Raw genomic sequence first — 21092 nt, 5'->3', positions numbered from 1 at the left:
ACAGGGTGAACCCTATTTAAGGGATAAGAGTAATGAAAAACACAAGCATTGAAATATTAAGAATTAGGTTAAATCTAGCGTAAAGAAGCTTAGAGTCCTCCTCAACGAGCTCTAGGGTGTTCAAGCTTCCCTTTGGTTTGATCTTTCGTTTTTGTTCTCCATGTCTCCCTACAATCCCTACTATCCATACGGTAATCCGTGGTAGATTTCAGATCCTCCCAAAGAATATTTGTGTCAAATCCGGGACCGTAACAACTGGTAGCAGAGCGGGAACACAATCGGTTATTCTATATCCCAAGAAAGATGGATTGCTATGGGTAAGGAATTGGAAGAAATACGAGCACGGTTAGATGTTTCAATTGAATGTTATGCAATGGAGCCATGCGCTGCCGCAAAATAGGTCACACGACCTGAATTCTTCAAGCATGACAACGGCACAGAAAACGCAGTGGAAGCTCTCTCAGACGAACAACAGACGAAGTATGAAATCCGAGAGTCCTCTGTCTCGTAAAAGCTCACCAAACGTCCAAAATCCGACGGTGTAGACACCGGAATTTCAAAAACGGAAGGGGCTCACCCTTTCCCAATGGACGCTGTGCGTATCTCCGAACCAAAGCTGCAGCGGGAAGGTGATTTCCTAACAGAGGAAATTCCGAAATCGTCGGCACTAGAGGATTTGTGGGTGACCTCAAATCCGAAATTGGAGGGGAATAGGAAATTCCGTCGGTGCCATAGGCAAAATTTCCACTGGTCTCTGTTCTGGGGGGTTGAGAAACAGAGGTTCTCTATCTCGGCAATGCTCCCAGCGGTGAAGCCCCAACAGGCTTCTCTTCGCCACCGGCGAAGCAGGATATTTCGTCGGCGCCATAAGCGACTTTTTCGCAAGGGATCTCAGTTCCGGGGGGCTGAGCAACGACGATTCACAAGTTTTCGAGAGCCCACTGTCTCAGAAACTATCCAGGTGGCGAAACCCCAACGGGCTGCGATTCGCCACCAGAAAATCAGGCGACTCTGTCGGTGCCGTGAGAGAGGAAGGAGACGTCTGTCACCCGCCTTCGTCAGTGCCGTGAGGAAAGGATCCGCCGTCCTCAGAGTTCGGGAGCTGCCGAAGGAAGAAGACAGGTCCCGATTAAATTTTCCTAAGTTAGGAAAATTTAATCAGACTCTCGTGCTGGACTGGGCGGACCGAACCGAGTCAACCTAGGCCAACTCGGCTTAGGTCAACACGGAAAAAAAAAAAAAAAAAACTACAATTTTGGGTGTCAAAAGGAAGGGGGGGGGGGGGGGGGGGGGGGGGGGGGTCCTAGCTATCACGGATGCTACTTCGACACCGGTAGATGTCGGCATACAAACACTACTTCCGAGCTTGAGGACAAGCTCGTCTTCCAAGGGGGGTGTAATGTTATGCACGCAATAACATTATTATTTTAGTTATTTTATTTAATGTACTTTATTTTATTTCAGTTTTAGGCCATAGGGGTATTTTTGGATTATTTTATTTATAGGGGTATTTTTGGAATATTGTATTTATAGGGGTATTTTTGGAATATTGTATTTATAGGGGTATTTTTGGAATATTTTATTGTAAACCCTAATAGGGTGAACCCTATTTAAGGGGTAAGAGTAATGAGAAACACAAGCTTTGAAGTATTAAGAATTAGGTTAAATCTAGCGTAAAGAAGCTTAAAGTTCTCCTCAACGAGCTCTAGGGTGTTCAAGCTTCCCTTTGGCTTGATCTTTCGTTTTCGTTCTCCATCTCTCCCTACAATCCCTACTATCCATACGATAATCCGTGGCAGATTTCAGATCTTCCCAAAGAATATTTGTGTTAGATCCGGGACCATAACATAACATTGAAAATTTATGATCGATCAACCGTGTCTAACGACTATATTTTTGAGTTTCCTAAGCTTGTTCAATGATCTATCAAAGTCTCAACTTATCAAATAGTTGGTTGATTGATCACTCCATTTAGGTTGATCAATCATGCTTAGCAAACCTAGCTATGAAGCTCTCAGTGTGATCAATCATGCTTTATAGCCCTTGTTAGGTAATTTTCTATATTATCGATCAATCATACTTTATAATCTTCTACAAACTGCATCTGTATAATCGATTAGGCTTTATGCCAGATTATGGACTTGGATTTTAATCCTAATGATGAATTTAATAAAGGTTTTTTAAAGTTGAAAATTTTATAATGCATTGGTTATGCATGATCGTGATAAGAATAACCCTAAAGCTCCTAAGTTTGTGTAGCTCAAATAAGAGTTTTGGTTTTGTCCTTTTTACATGACTAGAGTTTTTGAGACTTTTGTATACAACTTACACTCTAATCTTCAAATCCTCATAGCTTCTCTTATGAGTGTTTGTTCAAGATGACTTGACATAGGTTTGAGCTCAAGGTCTTGCTTTGAGTTTCCCCAGTTCTTTATGCAAATCTTGCCATAGTGTCTCTCGAACGAGTTGCATCTTGAATGTTTAATTGAAAATATAAATAAAATCAATGTTAAGTTTTGTTATCATCAAAATATAGAAGGAAGTCAACCTAGGTCAACAATTTTCCCCTTTTTATGATGACAAAACCTAACTCCACAAAACTGTTGAATTTTTGGAAAAGAGAATAACTTCACTAACTTGATGTAATTTGAGTACAACGAGCCTCTAATTATAATGAAGGAAACAAGTAGAATCCAATTACAATTAAACTACCCTTGTCCCAATTACACCCAAAGTTAACATTAAAAGATGAGTCCTAAAACAATTAAACAACTGAACATAAATATAAGACTAAGATAACTAGAAATTTTTTAACTAAGACTCTTCTATGAGACCTCTTTCCATTTGACTTTTCTTAGACTCCACCATATTAATTTTGGCTTTGTGAGACTTCTTACTGTGAGAGTCATGTAAAACTCTTTCATGTCCGCTGTTCGACACTCCCCCTCAAGTTGGAGGATAAAACTTCAGGTTGAAATTAAAGGATTTTTGGTCATCAATTTTCTTTAGTTAAAAAAAAATTATTCTTAGATGCAAAATCTTCATCTTTTGTGCTCCCCTTTTCTTTAATATTTTGGTCACATAAAAATTATCACAACATGTGGAACAAAATACATCTTTCTTGTACTTCTTCTTCTACTTCTCCACATCAAATTGGGGATAAAAAAGACATATAGACCTAGCTTGGACAAACACCCTATGTGGGAGAATAAAATCACTTCTAGCCGTATGACAAAGCTTTATACACCAGTCAAATGGTGAAAGTCTAAAACATACTCCACTCAATTTTAAAGGCAAAAAACTGACTAATTTTACGGCACAACAAAGTGACTACTCATTTTTAAAGGGTAACTCAAACACAAATCACGTCTTGGGTGAAGAAAAAAATACTTGACTCAAGATGGATGTTATGCACACTCTACTTTTTAGGTAGTGGGTCTAGGTATTGCTTTGAATTAATAAAAACACAAGATGAAAAACTGAAGAAATACTATAGGAATAAAAATTTAACCAAAAAGAGGCGACTATGTAACACTCATACTTCCAAAGTGACTTTTTTTTTTTGAAAACTAGGAGAAACTATAATGATAGAACTTAATAAATTTGACCAAGAATAACTTTCTTTTAGGGTGACCACAATTTTTTGGAGTTAACTATATGAAAGGTATAGCAAAAATGTAAAACTTACAAACAACATCGAAGCAAGATATTGTATACCTTGAATGATCACATCATGGAGTGATTAATTCTAACCAAAAATCTCTAATTAGAAGAGAAATTTGGCTAAAAAACTAGGATTCTAGGAGAAAAGGAACCTCAATTCACACTAATGCATTTAGAAATAGCAAGAGAAAATAGGAAAATGATAGATTTTTTGGTAGAACATACCTTTGGTACTTCTGATATTTATATCGCCAAAAATATAGGTCAGAATCACAAAAAAGTTTGTTGTTAAAGAAACTAGACTCAAATATATTTAAATTGATACCTAATTTGACATAAAAAAATTAATTTTTTATGACCTCTTGATTTGCTTCGTTAAGTAACTTGACCCTAGCTAACTCCAATGCAAAAATATCATTAAATATAGATCAAATTGACATGAAATTTTCTCCTTTTGAAACTAGAATTTGATATCTTTCCTCCAGCCATAACTTTTACTCATAAAATATAGTTCTTTTGAGATAAAGAATCTCATATATTTCGGACTCTTTAATAGCCGAACTAGGTACTCTTTCTCCTTTGACTTGAATAACCATTGACTCCTCTGAGATCAATATCTCCCTCCAGAAAACTCAAATTGAGAATTGGTTGGATAGGTAAATAAATAAACTTATAGATATTTATTTTGATATATTTTTTTTAATATAAAGTCTCATTCTTGATGGTATAAAACAGCTTAAAAGTTGAAGTTTTCTAATGCTATTTCTAACCTCTCATGTAGTCTAACCTTGTCTCTTTGAAACATTGATTTCTCTTTTTAGAAAACTCCGATTTCCAAAATTCTTCTTAAATTTAAAATTAGACTCAAAAATATTTCAGTCAATGTATAATTTTCAATATGAAAAGTTCAGTATAAATATGTGAATGCCAAGAAAAAAATGGGTACTAGGACATGCTCAATACCATATTGAGTAAAGTATTTCTAGAAATGATAATTCTCAAATTCTCATGTATGATCACTCCTAAATTTGACATGCTCAATACCATATTGAGTAAAGTATTTCTCGAAATGATAATTCTCAAATTCTCATGCATGATCACTCCTAAATTTGATAGTGCTAAAACATTGCTCCTATTGTACTTTTTGACATAGTTCAACAAAGGCTCAAAATGCATCATCCTTGTTGGCTAAGAGATCCTATGGTACATTGCTTCTACCGCAAAGATCCTATGGTAATGAATTGTGATAACCAGGTAGCAATCTTCATTACTAGCAATCTAGTGTTTCATGAGAGAATGAAACACATAGAAGTAGATTGTCATTTCATTAAGGATGCAGTAATGAAGAAGGAGGTAACAACCCCATATGTTCGATCTAGAGATCAACTTGGTGATATTTTTACTAAAACACTGAGAAGCACAAGTTCTTGAACTTCTTTGACATGTTGGGCGTCTTTGACATATACGCTCCAGCTTGAGGGGGAGTGTTGAAAAAAAGCTACAAGGGCAATTTGATCATTTTGCATAACCCTTACTTTTATATCTTGGTGTAATCTTATTCCTTATGTTGAATTGTGCCAATAGTCCAAATTTTATGTAAATAGGATATGTAGAGCTAGAGATATAATAAGATTAGGGTTTAACTTAAGTGAGGAGTATACTTGTAATTTTTATTTTTCACTTAATAAATAGGCCTTTTTATTTTTTCACTTAATAAATAGGCATTTTTTATTTTTGCACTTAATAAATAGGCGTGGGGACATGCAAGCCATCCTAGGCAGCTCTATTGAGACTTTCTCTCCCACTCTCTTTCCCTCTCTTTCTCCCTCTATCAATCCTTCTCTCCTTACTTTTTTTAGTTAATATAAGCAAAAATCTCAATATCTCTACTACAATTAAAATGTAAACAACAAGTCAGTTTTTTTCTTGAGATATGACCATCCAATAGTACATTCTTGCTAGCCCCATGATGCTCTTGACCATCTATTATGTCTTTGAAAGCCAGTAAATTTTCTTTAAAGGGACTTCAGAAAATTTTTTTAGGAAGACTTTTAAGGGCATTTGACTGAATGAAGCATGTGTTAAGTTCAACCAAACAACCATTTGGTTCACTCAACCAAGCATAAGTGTAAACGTGCATTAGTTTTCCATCTATGTTCCAAGAAATATAAGTTTCTCCTAACTTAGAATCTCTTGTTTCGTTTGTGACTGAACTTAATGGCAATTTGCCTGAATTTAAATTTAATAGTTTTAATTTCAGGAAGGTTGATCCAATTACCACCAAATCTTCTATAGTAGTTCTGCATCACTAATCTAGATATCTCTCAAGACAGAATCAAGCAACGGAAATTTGAAACATGTCACGATGGCAAACTCTTAACAATTGGAGGCTAGAATCTGCACAAGGAGATAAAAATGAAAAAAAAAAAACACTATAAGATGAATCCTCGAGAGGAAAGACAAATCCTCAAAAATTAAAACAAATAAATGAAAGGGGGAAACTGGAGAGCAGTAATCACTTGAAGATAAGTAGTCGCTTCAAGATCAAATGTATTTGAATGAAATTAGTAATTAAGTTTCTACCATTAAAGCAAAAGAGGACTAAATTAACATAAGATTAAATTTAAGTTGTCAAAAAACTTCAGATCATACCAACAGATCTTTCTGGGAAAATCTATGGCTCCCATTATTGAGGTTTTCCTTCAAAAAGAATATGATCATCCAATTATACATACACACATTTTCTAGGTCCTTACAAATCTACAAAGAGACCCTACCAATGGATCAATACAATGGAATTACATCAATTATGCACAAGATGTGCAGATGAGAATGGTGAAATACAACATTTAAATGAGATTTGTGAAATTCATTATTTACAAGAAGTCCCAATGCCAATAGACCTTCTCTATGATTCCTCTGCCACTTCGAACTACAAACGTAGAGTCTCGGATGGAGGAGAAGCACCCCATAAAAGTGGAACAACTATAGTCATTGTCAACTTTTCTTGCAACCCCCCTTTACAAACCTTCTCAATAGCCGCAACCTAATATTTTGGGGGGTTATTGATGGGTATTTACTTTGAAACACAATTCAAATGATTCTATTGCTTGGTAAAAGGAAAGGCTGGTTGCTAAGGGCTATACTTAGTCTTATGGTATTGATTATAAAAAATATTTTCTCTCATGGAAAAATTGAACTCAGTACATGTTCTTATCTACCTAATGCAAAGTTTAAATGGTCTATTTATCAATTGGATGCTAAGAATGTTTTCCTTCATGGTGACTTGTGGGAATAAGTTTACATGACACAACCACCAAGTTATGTGGGTGAGCAGGTCATTTACAAGTCTATTAATTTGCAGAAGTAGTTACCTTGTGCTTGGTTTGATAAATTTAGCAAGGTAATACTTCGGTTTGGGTTCAAAACCTAAGAGTGCTCACTAAATTTTCTTAAAAAATAAAACTAATCAAAGCATGATTCTTTGGAATTTTTATGTCATTGATAGCATTGTAACAAACATTCATATAATGGGCATTCAAAAGTTGAAAGAAGATCTAAGTAAAGGTTTCCAAATAAAGGATCTTGGTCTACTGAAGTACTCTTTCGAGATAGAAGCTCTTCAATATCACAACATAACTTTATCTCAAAGGAACTATGTTCTAGGTCCCTTGAAAGAAACAACAAGCTTGTATGCAAGCCAGCAGATACCCCTACAGACTAGAATAGTAAATTGTGTGTTGAATCAACTACTTAATTTTTTGTTGTTTAAAATCAATTGTCCAACCAACTGGCTTATGCAACTTCATTGTGACAGCTAAGCAGTCATTAGTATTACAACTAATCCTATATTTTATGAACGAATCACACCCAACGAGATTGGCTACCACTTTTTTTTAGAGAAGCTATAAGCTGCTATCTTATCCATGCATCTCATTCCATAAAAAAATCAATTAGCATATATTGGATTTAGGATCTCATGATAAGGTCCTCGAGTAAAGGATGAAAAAGAAGAGAGGAAGAAGAAGAGGAGAAGAAAATGAGAGGAAGAAGGAAGAATGGAGAAGAACGAGAGAGGCACGGCTAAGGAGAGGAGAAAGGGAGACACTTTGAGAGAAAAGTCTAAGGACAAATTTAAGAGAGAAGAGGGGAGACTTAATGATCTACCCCTTGTCATCAAGCTTTATGCCCTACTAAACCTATGTGAGGTTGTTCATTGTACATTGACTCTTGTCATTAATTGAGTGGCATAAGACCCTCAGTGAGCAACATTGTAGTTGCCCAATGAGAGAATTTTTTGCAGATGCCATTTAATAGCCCCAACATAGTGAATCAACTCTGAAATGTAAAAATCATAAAACTAAAGTAGTAATCCAATATAGAGTTATGAACCACAATAAATCCTTGCATGTTCATTGTGTTGTTGATTACCTTTGCACAGAATTTGATAGCAAAATTTTCATCACACATTGAATTATTTAAAAGTGTCAACACAGAGATATCTATGCAAAAAAAATATCCCCCACACCCATAGGACCTAACATCTCTTTTTATTTTGAACTTCTACGACACTCAAACATTCCCCCTTTGTTAGATGCTTGTTGTCACGAGGTTAGATGAGCCTAAAATCACTTAGGCTAGCAGAACTCCAACTCCTGTGAAGGCATACCTTTAATCCTTCAAAGGTAGTACAACCTCTCGCCCATTAGATCAATGTTGCAAACTCCTTCCTCTCAACTGAAGTACAAGGAATAAAAAGGTAGAAAGACAATGGAATTGGGAGAGAAAGTAACCTTATATTAATACTAGAAAAGATGACAAGGAGTGGCCGTCCAAGGTGGAAGGCCAGCACTCTACAAAAACTCTCCCTCACGTCTATGCTTTATAAGCTATTCGAGATGCGGAATGAATCTACAAGGGTCGAATGCCTTGATATTTATAGGCTTCGACCCCCTCCTTTCTCTCATGCTTCCGTCCTATGAGAGCAAAGATCCTCCCTTATCAAATCTCCTTGATTTGCTCCACCCTTATCAAATCTCCTTGATTTGATCCTTCTCTCATGCTTCCATCCAATGAGAGAAAAGATCTTCCCTTATCAAATTTCCTTCTTTGACTCAGTTACGTTTTTGGACCTTTATATGTCTTCATACACTTGGCCGCCAACTCAGTCCTTAGGCCACGCCAACTAAGCCCTTAGGCCATGCCATAAAAAAGTCCTAGATGCCTTAGGGGTCGGATCCGAGAGGCCCACGAAGGGTCCTACTCTAAAAGGATAAGTTCCCAGATTTTGCCACGAAACCATAATCATAGTTCTGCATAACTCAGACGGCCGCACTGCTGCCTGGACGTGTGCGCGTGCGCGCACACGTGCTGCTTCTGTGCCACGTGTTGAAAATCAAAGCTAGCTCACTTAAGGGGCCCAGCCTATGTGAGCCCACAACCTTTTGTTTTAAGTCATAGAAGAGTGTAGAAGTGTGAAAATGTGTGTCGTGAATAAAATCAGAAACAATAAGTTGAAAATAAAAATCGTAAGGGAAAAATCAGGAAGACGCAGAAACAGAAAAGGGTGAGATTTTACAGGACAAAAACAGAGGAGAAATAGAAAGGTAGGGCAAGGGCACCGAAGAGAAGAAGTGCGTGAAGAGAAGTTGTGACGAGTTTCTGAGTGAAGAGAAGCCGAGGCCAGTTTCTGAGACGACTTCGACTACCAGAGGAGTGAAGGTGGTTCAAGGGAAGACGGCCACAGAGAACGGTGTGCTGATAGTCACTGTCCCCGAGCAGGAAGTCAAGGAGCGCCTGAACTAAAGGAGGTTCTTTCCTTTCAAGTTTTGTTTCTGTTTAATACTATGTTTGTGTACTCTATTTGTGTATTCTGTCATGAGGATGAGTATTTTCCAGATGTTATGATTTGTATTCAGTACGAGGACTGAATAGATTAGCAGTTTTGTGGTTGTGTTTATGAAATTTTATTCAACAATTGGTATCAGAGAGGGATGGTCAGGGACCGTTATTTTTTTTTTTGTGAAGGTATCTTGAGGTGTGAGCAGTAAGGTACTTTGCAAGGTTGTTGGTTTTTGAGCTTGTTCAGTATAGTCGAAGTTCTGCCAGCATGATGGGTGACCTTCAAATGGTTGGAGGAATCAAGAAGTTCAACAATAAAAACTACAACACGTGGTCAACATGTATTGAGTCTTACCTACAAGGTCAAGACCTGTGGGAGGTTGTTGGTGGCAGTGAAGCTACACAACTGGAGGCAGAGGATGCCAATGGCATCTTGCAAAAATGGAAAATTAAAGCAGGCAAAGTAATGTTTGCTTTAAAGACCACAATTGAAGAAGAAATGTTGGAGCACATTCAAGATGCAAAAACACCGAAGGAAGCCTGGAACACTTTCGCTACACTGTTCTCAAAGAAGAATGATGTCAGATTGCAACTGCTCGAGAATGAGCTTCTATCAATGGCGCAATGCGACATGACCATTGATCAACATTTTCACAAGATGAAGTCGATATGCAGGGAAAGTTCAAAATTAGACTCAACAGCTCCTATTGGGGAAACCAGGATAAAGAGAATAATTATCCATGGTTTGAGACCTGAATATCGAGGGTTCATTGCCACTGTATAGGGATGGTTGACTCAACCATCACTTGTTGAGTTTGAAAATTTGCTTACTGGTCAGGAAGCTTTGGCTAAGCAAATGGGAGAAGTCTCGCTGAACGGTGAGGAGGAAGCGCTCTACAGTAGCAAGAGCAGAAGTACTTTCAAGCGATACACTAGCAGTGGATCTAGAAAGGATGGTGACAAGGTGAAAAGTCACCAAGAAGAGGGAAGCTCTCATCAAGGGAGAACTTCGAAGAATCATGGCAATAGTAGAAGGTTCGATGGCATGTGTTACAACTGCGGGAAGATGGGCCACATGGCGAAAGATTGTTATTCCAAGAAAAAGTCTATTGAAGGTAATACTGCCACTCACATTTCTCAGGAGAACATTGAAGAGGAGCGGGATGCTAAAGTGCATTTTGTTATGGGGGAAGAAGATTGGGAAGAAGAATTAGCTCTCATTGTAACAACACTTGAACAGATAAGTGATGATATGTTGAAGAAAATGGGAAGAGAAGAGGAATTTGAGAGAGATGAAAAAGGTTTCTTCAAGACAACAGATTTTGTTGAAACTGATGAAGATGATGAGGAGAATGATGTGGATGCTATCGTGTATCAAATTCTTGTCAAAGAATTTGACAGAATTCGGATTTCTACTTGTTTGGAGGATGAGAGGGATGGAGAGGATGCCATTCGACCACTTGATAGAATGGAGTTTGGCAGGCATGGGCGTCGGCTTCGTGTTGAATGGTGGAATTCAGAGACCAGGTGGTTCCAGATCTTCAGCAAATTTGAGACCTACTAAAACATTGTTTGTGATAAACTTTGACCCAATCAACACCCGAGAAAGGGACCTAGAGAGGCACTTTGAACCATTTGGAAAGATATTGAATGTGAGAATCAGAAGAAATTTTGCATTCATTCAGTATGAGACTCAAGAAGATGCCACTAGAGCATTGGATGCTACCAACATGAGCAAGTTGATGGATCGTATGATATCTGTTGAGTCTGCTGTTCGGGATGATGATGAGAGAAGAAATGGATATAGCCCTGGTCGGAGAGGAGGGAAGGATAGGTCCAAGTCTCCTGAGCGGAGAAGCCGTGACCATGGCCAGTCTAGAAGTCCTTATGGAAGAGTTGAGTGGCCTAGTCCTGATTATGGCTGTGGTCTCAGCCCATACAGAAGGCCTGAGCCTAGAGGTACTCCTGATTACAGCAAATATGATAGGCATAAAGGCAGTCTTGACTATGTCCGAGAGGAAAGGCGAAAAGACAGTTATGATGATGGCAGAGTTGAGAGACGTAAAGGTAGCTCTGAATATGGAAGAGAAGAAAGGCATAAGCGAAGAAGCCCTGATTTTGCGAGAGATGAAGTTCTCAAGGGAACATCTGATCGTGGAGGAAATGAGAGGCTCAAGGGGATTCCAGGTTATTCTAGGGACAAAAGACAAAAGGGCAGTCCAAAATATGGAGGGGGAAACAACCCAAAGGGGAGTTCTGATTTTGATAGAGATGAAAGGCCTAAGGCCAGTCCCCAGTATGGTAGGGAGAACAGGGTAAAGAGCAGTCCCGAGTCTGACACTGAGGAGAAGCAAAAAGTTGATCCTGGTTATGATAGAGAAGAAAGTCCAAGGGGACTCCTGATTATGACAAAGCCGATGGACCTGATGGCCGCCCTGACTATGGTAAAGCTGATAAACTAAAAGGCAGTCCCACATATGACACAGCTGAAAGGCCAATAGATGAAGAGATCAAGAGACGTGACCGTGTTGATGAAACATGATCTAGGCATAGAAGCTGGTGTTGAGGGGGAGTGTTGAAAATCAACGCCAGCTCAGTTAAGGGGCCCAGCCCGCGTGAGCCCACAACCTTTTGTTTTAAGTCGTAGAAGAGTGTAGAAGCGTGAAAGTGTGTGTCGTGAATAAAATCAGAAACAGTAAGTTGAAAATAAAAATTGTAAGGGAAAAATTAGTAAGACGCAGAAACAGAAAGGGGTGAGATTTTGCGGGACAAAAACAGAGGAGAAATAGAAAGGTAGGGCAAGGGCACCGAAGAGGAAAAGTATGTGCAGAGAAGCTGTGATGAGTTTCTGAGTGAAGAGAAGCCGTGGCGAGTTTCTGAGACGACTTCGACTACCGGAGGAGCGAAGGTGGTTCAAGGGAAGACGGCCACAGAGAACGTTGTGCTGATAGTCACCGTCCCCGAGCAGGAAGTCAAGGAGCACCTGAGCTAAAGGAGGTTCTTTCCTTTCAAGTTTTGTTTATGTTTAATACTATGTTTGTGTACTCTATTTGTGTATTATGTCATTAGGATGTGTATTTTCCAGATGTTATGATCCGTATTCAATACGAGGACTGAATAGATTAGCAGTTTTGTGGTTGTGTTTGTGAAATTTTATTCAACACCGCGCGCATCTTACCTTCGGCAACCCCATGTGTTTCATCTGCCCGCTGCTTGCGCGCGCACGTGCGTGTTGCCTCTGTGTCGTGCGTGCATTCTCCCTCAGCAACCCCAAACGCGGATGCGCATTTCTCCCTTGGCAACCCAAAATGAGGATGCTCCTTCTGCCTGGGCCATGCACATGCACGCATCGTGCTGCCTGTGCGCCACGCGTGCATTCATTGTGAATACGGTTTCTGTCTTGGTCGGCTGCTGGGGCCATTGCGTGTTTTGGTGTTTCGCCATCCGCCTGGCCAACTCAAGTGCGTCTTCTTCCTCTGTAGCTACAGTCGGGCTGGCCATATGTGTGCGCCCCTCTGGGTCGTGCCTTTGCACTTGGCCTTGGCCGTCGCTGCTGCTATTGTGCTTTGGACTTGCACAGTCTTCCTCCTTGGTGTCTAGCCACACCATGGCTTCGTCCACCGTCTCATTTGTGCTCCTTCCATTGAGCTAACTTTTTTCCATCATTTGCCATTAGTCAACAACCTAGCACTAACGATGTCCAATGTACAGCTTTCAGATTTAATGTAAAAGTAAATCTTTCAAATTTATGATCCCAAATGGGTTTGTATTCGAGTCTATAGCCAATTAAAAATAAAATTAAACAAGTTTTGAAAGTCTGATGCACTAGTCTCATTAGCCCCTTCAACCCCGCTTTATTGTATTTCCATGCATCACAATGGAATTAGAGGAAACAATTCAAGCTTCAGTTCGTCCGATGCCTAGCAAATCCTGAAAGCAATTTATGCTACTTTGGCCAAAGGTCCGCATCGCTTGGAATGCAAGAATGCATTTTCACTTTACTTTTTCTTTTAAAAGCTGAAACGTAACCAAACATAAGGATTTATGTTTATATACTTGCCTTAGCTTTTCAATAGAAGGAAGATCAATTTTTTAGCTCTGATGGCCTCTATGGAAGAGAACCAACAAGCAAGCCAGAAAATAGCCAAACTATTGTTCGACGAAGCCATGAGAGGCGATTGGGATAGAGTGGTTAAGCTGTACGAAGAAAACAAATCCATTGCTCAAAGGGCCGATGATATTCTTGCCTTCGCCATCGCTAATGGGCAGACTTTCTATGTGGAGAAGCTGCTGAACCTAGTGGACGACGGAGCTACACTGGAGAAGAAGAACGGCAGGGGTAACAATCTGCTCCATTCGGCTTCTGAACTGGGCAATGTGGAGATGTGTCGTTCCATTCTCCAAAGACAGGATCAACTTAAAAAAGACGGAGGCGAAAATCTCATCATTGCTCGGAATCATAATGGCGAGACCCCTCTCTTTCTCTCAGTTCTTAATGGCAACAGAGAAGCCTTCCAGTATCTAGTAGAAAACTTTCAGGAGGAGGTAACCAGTAAACTCTGCAGGAGGAATGACGGAGACACGATTCTTCATTGTGCCATCTCTTGCGAATACTTTGGTAAACGTTACATACATGAAGACCCAAAGACTCATTAGAACATTTACAGAAATTTGTGGGTAATTTAAAACTTTCCTTGTGCAGATTTAGCCTTCTGGATCCTCAGTTACTTTCCCCGACTTTCCAGCGCCTGTAACATGAGAGGAGATTCTCCCCTTCATCTTCTGGCACATAACCCCACTGCTTTCCGAAGTGGAGTGCACCTTCGGATACACAACCGCATACGCTACTCCTGTGAGTTCTCCTTTCCCATCGTTATTTAACATGTCTTCTCTCGAAATAAACTTTTATCAGCCAATTCTGGACAGAAAACGAAATAAGGCCTGAGTACATGAAAATGAAGCATATATGTCAAATACCCCTTTTCGTACTACCAAGAGTGAACTGTCATTTACAATTCTCTGACCAATCTGCCGTTACAAATTCATGGAGGTTCCTAAACCAACTTAACCCAAAGAACCAGAACTTTTACAAAAACACTTTGATGAAGATAATGAATAATAGAAAAGTTTGAAAGCTAGTGGAACTTTATGATTTTTCCCCCAAAAACGATGCATACAAATTGTTGAATAAGTATTAATGGTATATCTTGTAATTAAGTAGATGAGTGACTTTACTTGTAACTAAGAAGTACTTTTAAATTCCTTTTCTTTCTTATGACTAGGGTTTTTAACCCTGAACTATAAATAAGACGTAAGAGGGAGGATATTCTCACAGAGTTCCCTATCAAGCATTCTAGTTCTTCCTCTCAAACTCGTGCACTCCATACTCCTCACCTTCTCTTCCTCTTCTCCTCTTTGTTTCTCTTCTCCTCCTTCTCTCCTACTCTAAACTTTTTTAAAGCATGAATCTCTAGAATTTAACATGGTATCAAAGTATAGATTCTAGGGTTTTTTTTTTTTTTTTTGCTGCTCTAAAGTTCAAAATTATGCAGGGATACTAGGGTTTCATTGAAAAAAAATCCAGCAAGTGACCTCAATCATGTCCAGGTTTTTATGTACTCTTTCTATTTGTGTTTTCTATTCATTAAAATAATAATCTCAAGTCCTCCTTCTTGTCCCTCAATCCATGTTTGTTTCAGACATTAAAAATACACTCTTTTAGGCAAATATGAGGATTGGAAAGTATGTTTTTTATTGCATGGGTCTAGGCATTGAAAAATCTATTTTTCGGCTGCCATAATTCCTTCCTAGAAAATTATCTTTATTTTTAGTTATTTAAATGAAACGTCTTTTATCTAGTGTTTTTTATCCTTCTAAGGCAGTCAATATTTTGTGGAAATATACTATCTGAATTAGGGTTTAATCTACTCCAGTCATGGCCTATTTCATTTTAAGTCCATGTATGTGTTTTGATTCATGTACGTTGGTATATGTGTGAATGTTGGGTTTTTTTTTCTAGAGTTGTTTGTTTCAGACATGGTGTTTGTTTGAAAGTGGTTGATTCTCCTACATAAAAATTCAAGTCATTATTAGTGTCTTATTCCTTTGAGCACCAAAATTATTTTTGTCTTATTTGTCTTGTACAATGGGTAAAAGTTCACAAAGTCCTCTTACACAAAATTCTACAAGCGCGACTTTTTTATAATTACCAATATTCCTCTAAAGGGCTTAAGTGATTTTTCATCATGGTCCAATTGGTTAAAAGGTTTTTTATTACAAGATACCCTGTTGGACATTTGACTCAACCATCTCTCAATAAAGATGATCTTTCATATCATAAGTGGTTGAAGGACAACACTTTTGTCATAAGATGGTTGGTAAATACCATGGATGAATAGGTTATCTTCATTCACTGGGATACGACCAAGAGGATTTGGGAAACATGTTGTAAACTTTATTTCTCTGCAAACTGCCTTCGAAAGATTTATGATATTTTCCAAGAGATGTGTATGAGTTAACATTCATGAATACTTTGCGACATTAAGAGGCTTTCTAAAAGAGTAGAAAGTTGCTCAACCATATTCAACTGATATAGCAACTCAAGAGAAACATAGAGAAGATTCTGTCTATGCCATATCCCTTACATATGTACAACCTTATTTGGATGTTGCAAAATCTTAGCTACTCAACTCTTCCGCTACACCCACTTTATTAGATTCTAGGGTTTAATCCATAGGAAGCCTAGTTTAAGGAAGAAGAAGAAGAGTAGAGAAGAAGGAAGGAAGAAAGGGAGACAGAAAGAAGAGACTAGAAGTGACTAGGGGATGAGTTGAGAGAGGAAGATGATTAGGGTTTGGAGTGAGCTCGTCAATGAGACTCCTCCCCCTCTCTTTCTTATTCATATGAGTTGGGCAAGGATGCCCTAATACATATGAAAAGAAAAAACCACTTAATCTCTAACTTAATTACACCTTATGCCACTCACTCTCATAATTACATAGAATACCCTTTATTGTTCTCAACAGTCCTCCTCAAGCTGGAGAGATAACATCAAATATTTCAGACTTGGAGCATGTAGATGTGATTGGTCCTACAACAATGGACTTCATGAAGATATCAACTAATTGACTCTTGGAAGGTACATATTGCATCGATATAATCCCAACTTAATTTTTTTATAGAATGAAATGGCAGCCAACCTCGATATTCTTGATCCATTCATTGGATCCTAGATTGGTTGGAATGTGGATAGCTGCCTGATTATCACATAAAGTTTCATGAGTTTGATTATCCTGAACCCGAGTTCAGTCATGAAGGATCTTAGCCATAACATTTCACTCACCAAAAGTGTCATAGCATGATATTCAACTTCAACACTTGATCAAGCCACACCATTTTTTTTCTTTCTTCTCTCGGTGATTGAATTGCCTCAACCATTGTACAATAACTAGAAGTAGATTTTCTATCATGAAGGGCCTCTCCTTAGTCTCCTTCAGCAACGCCTTCAATATCAGTGTGCCCATGAAATTTTTATAGTAATCCTTGACTTGGGTTCTTCATTAAGTACTAGAGAATTCTTTTTGATGCTACCCAATGAGATTGTTATGGTTGATGCATATATCGACTGATAACACTAACTAAATAGGACATATCCAGTCTTGTGACTATGAGATAGATCAGTTTTCCAACTAACCGTTAGAAGCGGCCAACATCAACATCACTACCAATTCCAGTACATAGTTTGACATTAGGTTCCATTGGTGTATTAGCTGAAAAACATATCTATGGTTTCCCAACCATACAAAATTCACTTGAGAAATGAGAAATAAACTTAAGTGAAGGTACTAAAAAATTTAAATTTTCTAATGAAGAATGACCAAACCGATTATGCCATTACAATGCCTCCTTTTGTGTGGTGGTTGCTACTATTGTCAAAATTTTGGGTCCATATAGTACAAACCCTCTCTCCATGGCCACCACAAATCATGTGTTTTTTCTTGATGTCTTGAAAAACACAATGAGTGGAAAAAAAATGTAACCAAACAATTCAGTTTTTTTTATCAGTTGGCTCACAGACATAAGACTCAAAAGAAATTGAGGCACAGAAAAAAATAATTTAGAGTGAAAATGAAGAGGAATTGGTAGACATACCAGATGCCTGAATTCTTGTTTGGGACCCATATGGAATGGATATAAGCCGATCCCAGGTGCATGGTGTCACAAAAGATAAATTCTCAATTTTACCCATGAGATGTTCAGAAGCTCCGGAGTCAATGATCCAAGGGAAATTGTAGGAACATGAGATAAAAAGAATACATACTTGTTGTAGCAATTGTAGCTGCTAGATTACTGTTTGGCATAGCCATCATAGTTTGAAGTAGTTCATGATCTTCGTTTCAGAGTGCAATATGTTGGCCTAGATTTTTTTTTATCGATGTTCCTCTAATAGTAGTCACCATCCAAGAACCCTTGCTTGGAAAAAAAATCCACCATTCTCAAAAGATATAATAGATGGAATTAAAAAAGAGATTTCGGCTCTCTTTGGCCACGTGTTGCTCAGTACACGATTTTTACGAGCCCAATCTCCCCAAGAGATTGCTACTAGATTCTAGCTCTAGCCAGACCTTTCTAACTAGATTAAATAGGTTCTAGATGAACCTTTCACAAATACAAATAAAAAAAAGTAAAAATTACACCCTTACTTGGAGAGATGTTTCTCCTTAAGAGATTCAAACTTCCTTCCCCTTTGTAGCACGATGTGAAATGATCAAGGAGCTTTGACAATATGAAATGCAAGGATTGATTGAAAGATAAAAGAGATTTTTCAAAGTGTGAGGCTCTCTCATTCACTCTAAATCACTTTTAAGGGAAATTTACAAGATAGAGAGTAATGGCTTGAAGATTTGCCAATTAATGCTCATTCACTTCTCTACACAGTTTGGTTGGGTATATATAGGTTTCCCAACTCAAACTAGCCTTTATTTTTTCGTTTGCAAAACTTAATCCTTTGATTGATCGATCATTGTAAAGTGACTGATCAATTAGTAGATCTTAATGGATACTTTTCTATTAGACAGTGACTTATTGATTGATGGACTGATCAATCAATATGTTACCTTTGGTCCAGAAAAGTTAAGTTGATCGATCAATCAAGATACCCTTTGGCTATGCAATACAAGTATGATTGATTTGTGTATTTTCCTATGATCGATCATGTTTTAAGTCCCCTATTGGCAAGGTTCTGTCTGATTTGTCAATCAGTGGGATGATCGATCATTCCATGAGAAATTTGTTTGTTTGGCAAGAGATGATCAATCAATCAGGTGGGATGATTGATCTTGTGTTATAGCATGAAATAGCCATGTTCTAGATGATCGATCATTACCGGTGGTTGATCGATCATTCCAATGCCAGTTCAAAAGTTTAGACTTGCAAAGCATGAAAATGTTTTCTTCTAAGTGGCCTAACATGTTCTAAATGATGTTTATAATGATCCTAAACATGTCTAAGTGAAATTTATAACCTAAAGCTCTGATTTCACATATGTACTTAAGAAAAGGGACTTTAAATTGCTCTATTATAAAAGTCAGTGAGTTTAGAAATTTGTCTATTAAACTTAAACGCTAGTCTTCTTGTTGTCTTCTTCCTTGTGGGTGCTTCTTCAAGGTCTTGAGTTTTATCTTGAAGCTTTAGACCTTGATATGCATTTACTCTTGAACGTAAAATATCTGAAATACTTATATTTTCAAGTTGTTAAATCAAATAAGTTTTTTATCATAAAAAACAATATAGGAGTCAAACCTATGGTCAACACAATCCTTCCTTTAGAAGACGTAGAGGGCACTTCACTAGTGGCCGATGTGGGAGCTATGGAAACCTGATTAGCTTTAAAGAAATTCCGTTTTCCATGTAGGTACCAACAAATTTCAACTATGTGATTGTTGAGACCACAAAAAGTGTGTTTCCTTTGTTGACCAATAGTACAAAAATTTGAGGTAGGGTAATTACCACCTCTTCCTCAGCCTCTACCATATGATTTTCCTCCTTTTCCTCTACTGGAGTTGTTGTTCCCCCTCCTTGAGAGAACATGGCTGAACTTTCTACTTGCATAGGCTGAGTAGTAGGTTCCTTGGCTGGAATCCTTTGCATAGTAGCACATATATCATTGAATACAGGTTTTGTAGAGGAAATAAGTACAATGACTTGGGAACATCCAAGTAAGATGGTAGATTTGTAAGGCATATAACTGAGACTAGTTCTTCTCTCTGATTTTTCTATGTTGCAATGTCAGTTGCATTTGGTTGGGCAACAATCCATTCCTATAAAAAGCCTCTGAAACCGAAAAAGTACTCACGAAGATTCTGCTTACACTTTGTATTACATATTTCTTGAAAAATATTACCAATCTTTTGAAGATTATCAGGAGTGGAATATAATTCAAGACATGTATCCAACATCTCTTTGGCTATTTCCAAGTGGTCCACATTACTGGCCACATGTTCCTCTATACGATTTACTCGCCAATTGATAACTAGTGTGTCTTCCCTCACCCACTTATGGTAAAAGGGTTCATCCACTTGCAAGGGTGACTGATTTATGTGCCGAACAAGGTCTCTAGTAATAAAAAAATGATTTACACATTGTGCCCAAGAAAAATAATTACTTAAGCCTTTGAGTGGAATGGTTGTAATTCTCAAAGGATCACTCTTGCAGAAATCAGCATACAGATTGGAGGAAGATGAATGTGTGAATTCAGACATAAAAATTCAGCTCAAAAACAAATTTTTTTGAAACTCAGCACCTTGAAGCTCAAAACTTGAAGGAAGAGGATAGATTTATAATAAGTCAACAACACTTTAGATTTTTTGAATGAACAAAAACTTCCAATTGAATCAAACTATTGCATTAACATTGAAAGAAGAATTGAGTCCTTCATCCATGGTTTCCTCCCTGACAATTAATTTTTGGGTACTTGGGACTCAAAACCAGAACAATAATCAGCCATGAATCAAGGTTAATTTGGCTGAAAAAAATGAATTGAATTCTGGTCTACAAGTAATCTCAAAGGAAATGAAACTAGAGATTACTTTCTCTTCAAACCTAACTTAGGGTTTCATGGAATTAATTTATCAATTACTCATTCAACAAGACATGAATGAAGTCCACCTTCTAGAGGAATTTTTTAATATCTAGAAGTGAATTTTTGGCATTAAATTGAAATCAAAACAAGGCAACATGGATGCATGCACCTAGAATCTTTAGTCTTTGAAACCATTGAAAACTTACCGAATTTGGAGAAAAGGTTAGGAATTGAGTTTAGGCAAAGCATTGAACTTAAAAACATGAATTTGATTACTTAAAATTGAAGGCACGAGATGAGAAAATCAGTTGATTAAAGAGACTATTGCTGGAATTCTGAATTCAGTCCTTGGTTCCCATCAAAGTGGCTGATCCCTCCTTTGTTGGCTTGGAGCTTTTTCATCAATTTTGCATAGCTTGAGAAGCTTGGATTTAGGTACTCACAACTTCTGCCACACCTTCTTTATTAAATTCTAGGGCTTAATCCATAGGAAGCTTAGACAAGGAAG

The 21092-nt window shown here is 37.9% G+C and overlaps 1 protein-coding gene across 1 annotated transcript; it reads left to right on the top strand.

Annotated features, from left to right (window-relative positions):
* The first annotated feature begins 13605 nt into the window (after window positions 1-13605).
* LOC137943541 (uncharacterized) lies at window positions 13606-14160 on the top strand. The gene has a single exon (XM_068789031.1). It carries the CDS (start codon window positions 13606-13608, stop codon window positions 14158-14160), a length of 555 nt encoding a protein of 184 aa, XP_068645132.1.
* Window positions 14161-21092: the final 6932 nt, after the last annotated feature.

Source organism: Aristolochia californica, unplaced genomic scaffold, assembly GCF_029961685.1.
Source record: "Aristolochia californica isolate CCGP_79_NKW_82.1479 unplaced genomic scaffold, dmAriCali1.0.hap1 SCAF_11, whole genome shotgun sequence".
NCBI classification, from domain to species: Eukaryota; Viridiplantae; Streptophyta; class Magnoliopsida; order Piperales; family Aristolochiaceae; genus Aristolochia; species Aristolochia californica.
Note: the sequence above shows the minus strand (reverse complement) of the source record. Positions and strands in the feature narration are given on the sequence as shown.

Coding starts and splice junctions, on each gene's coding strand:
- LOC137943541 (XM_068789031.1), top strand. CDS start 13,606: ATGGCCTCTATGGAAGAGAACCAACAAGCAAGCCAGAAAATAGCCAAA.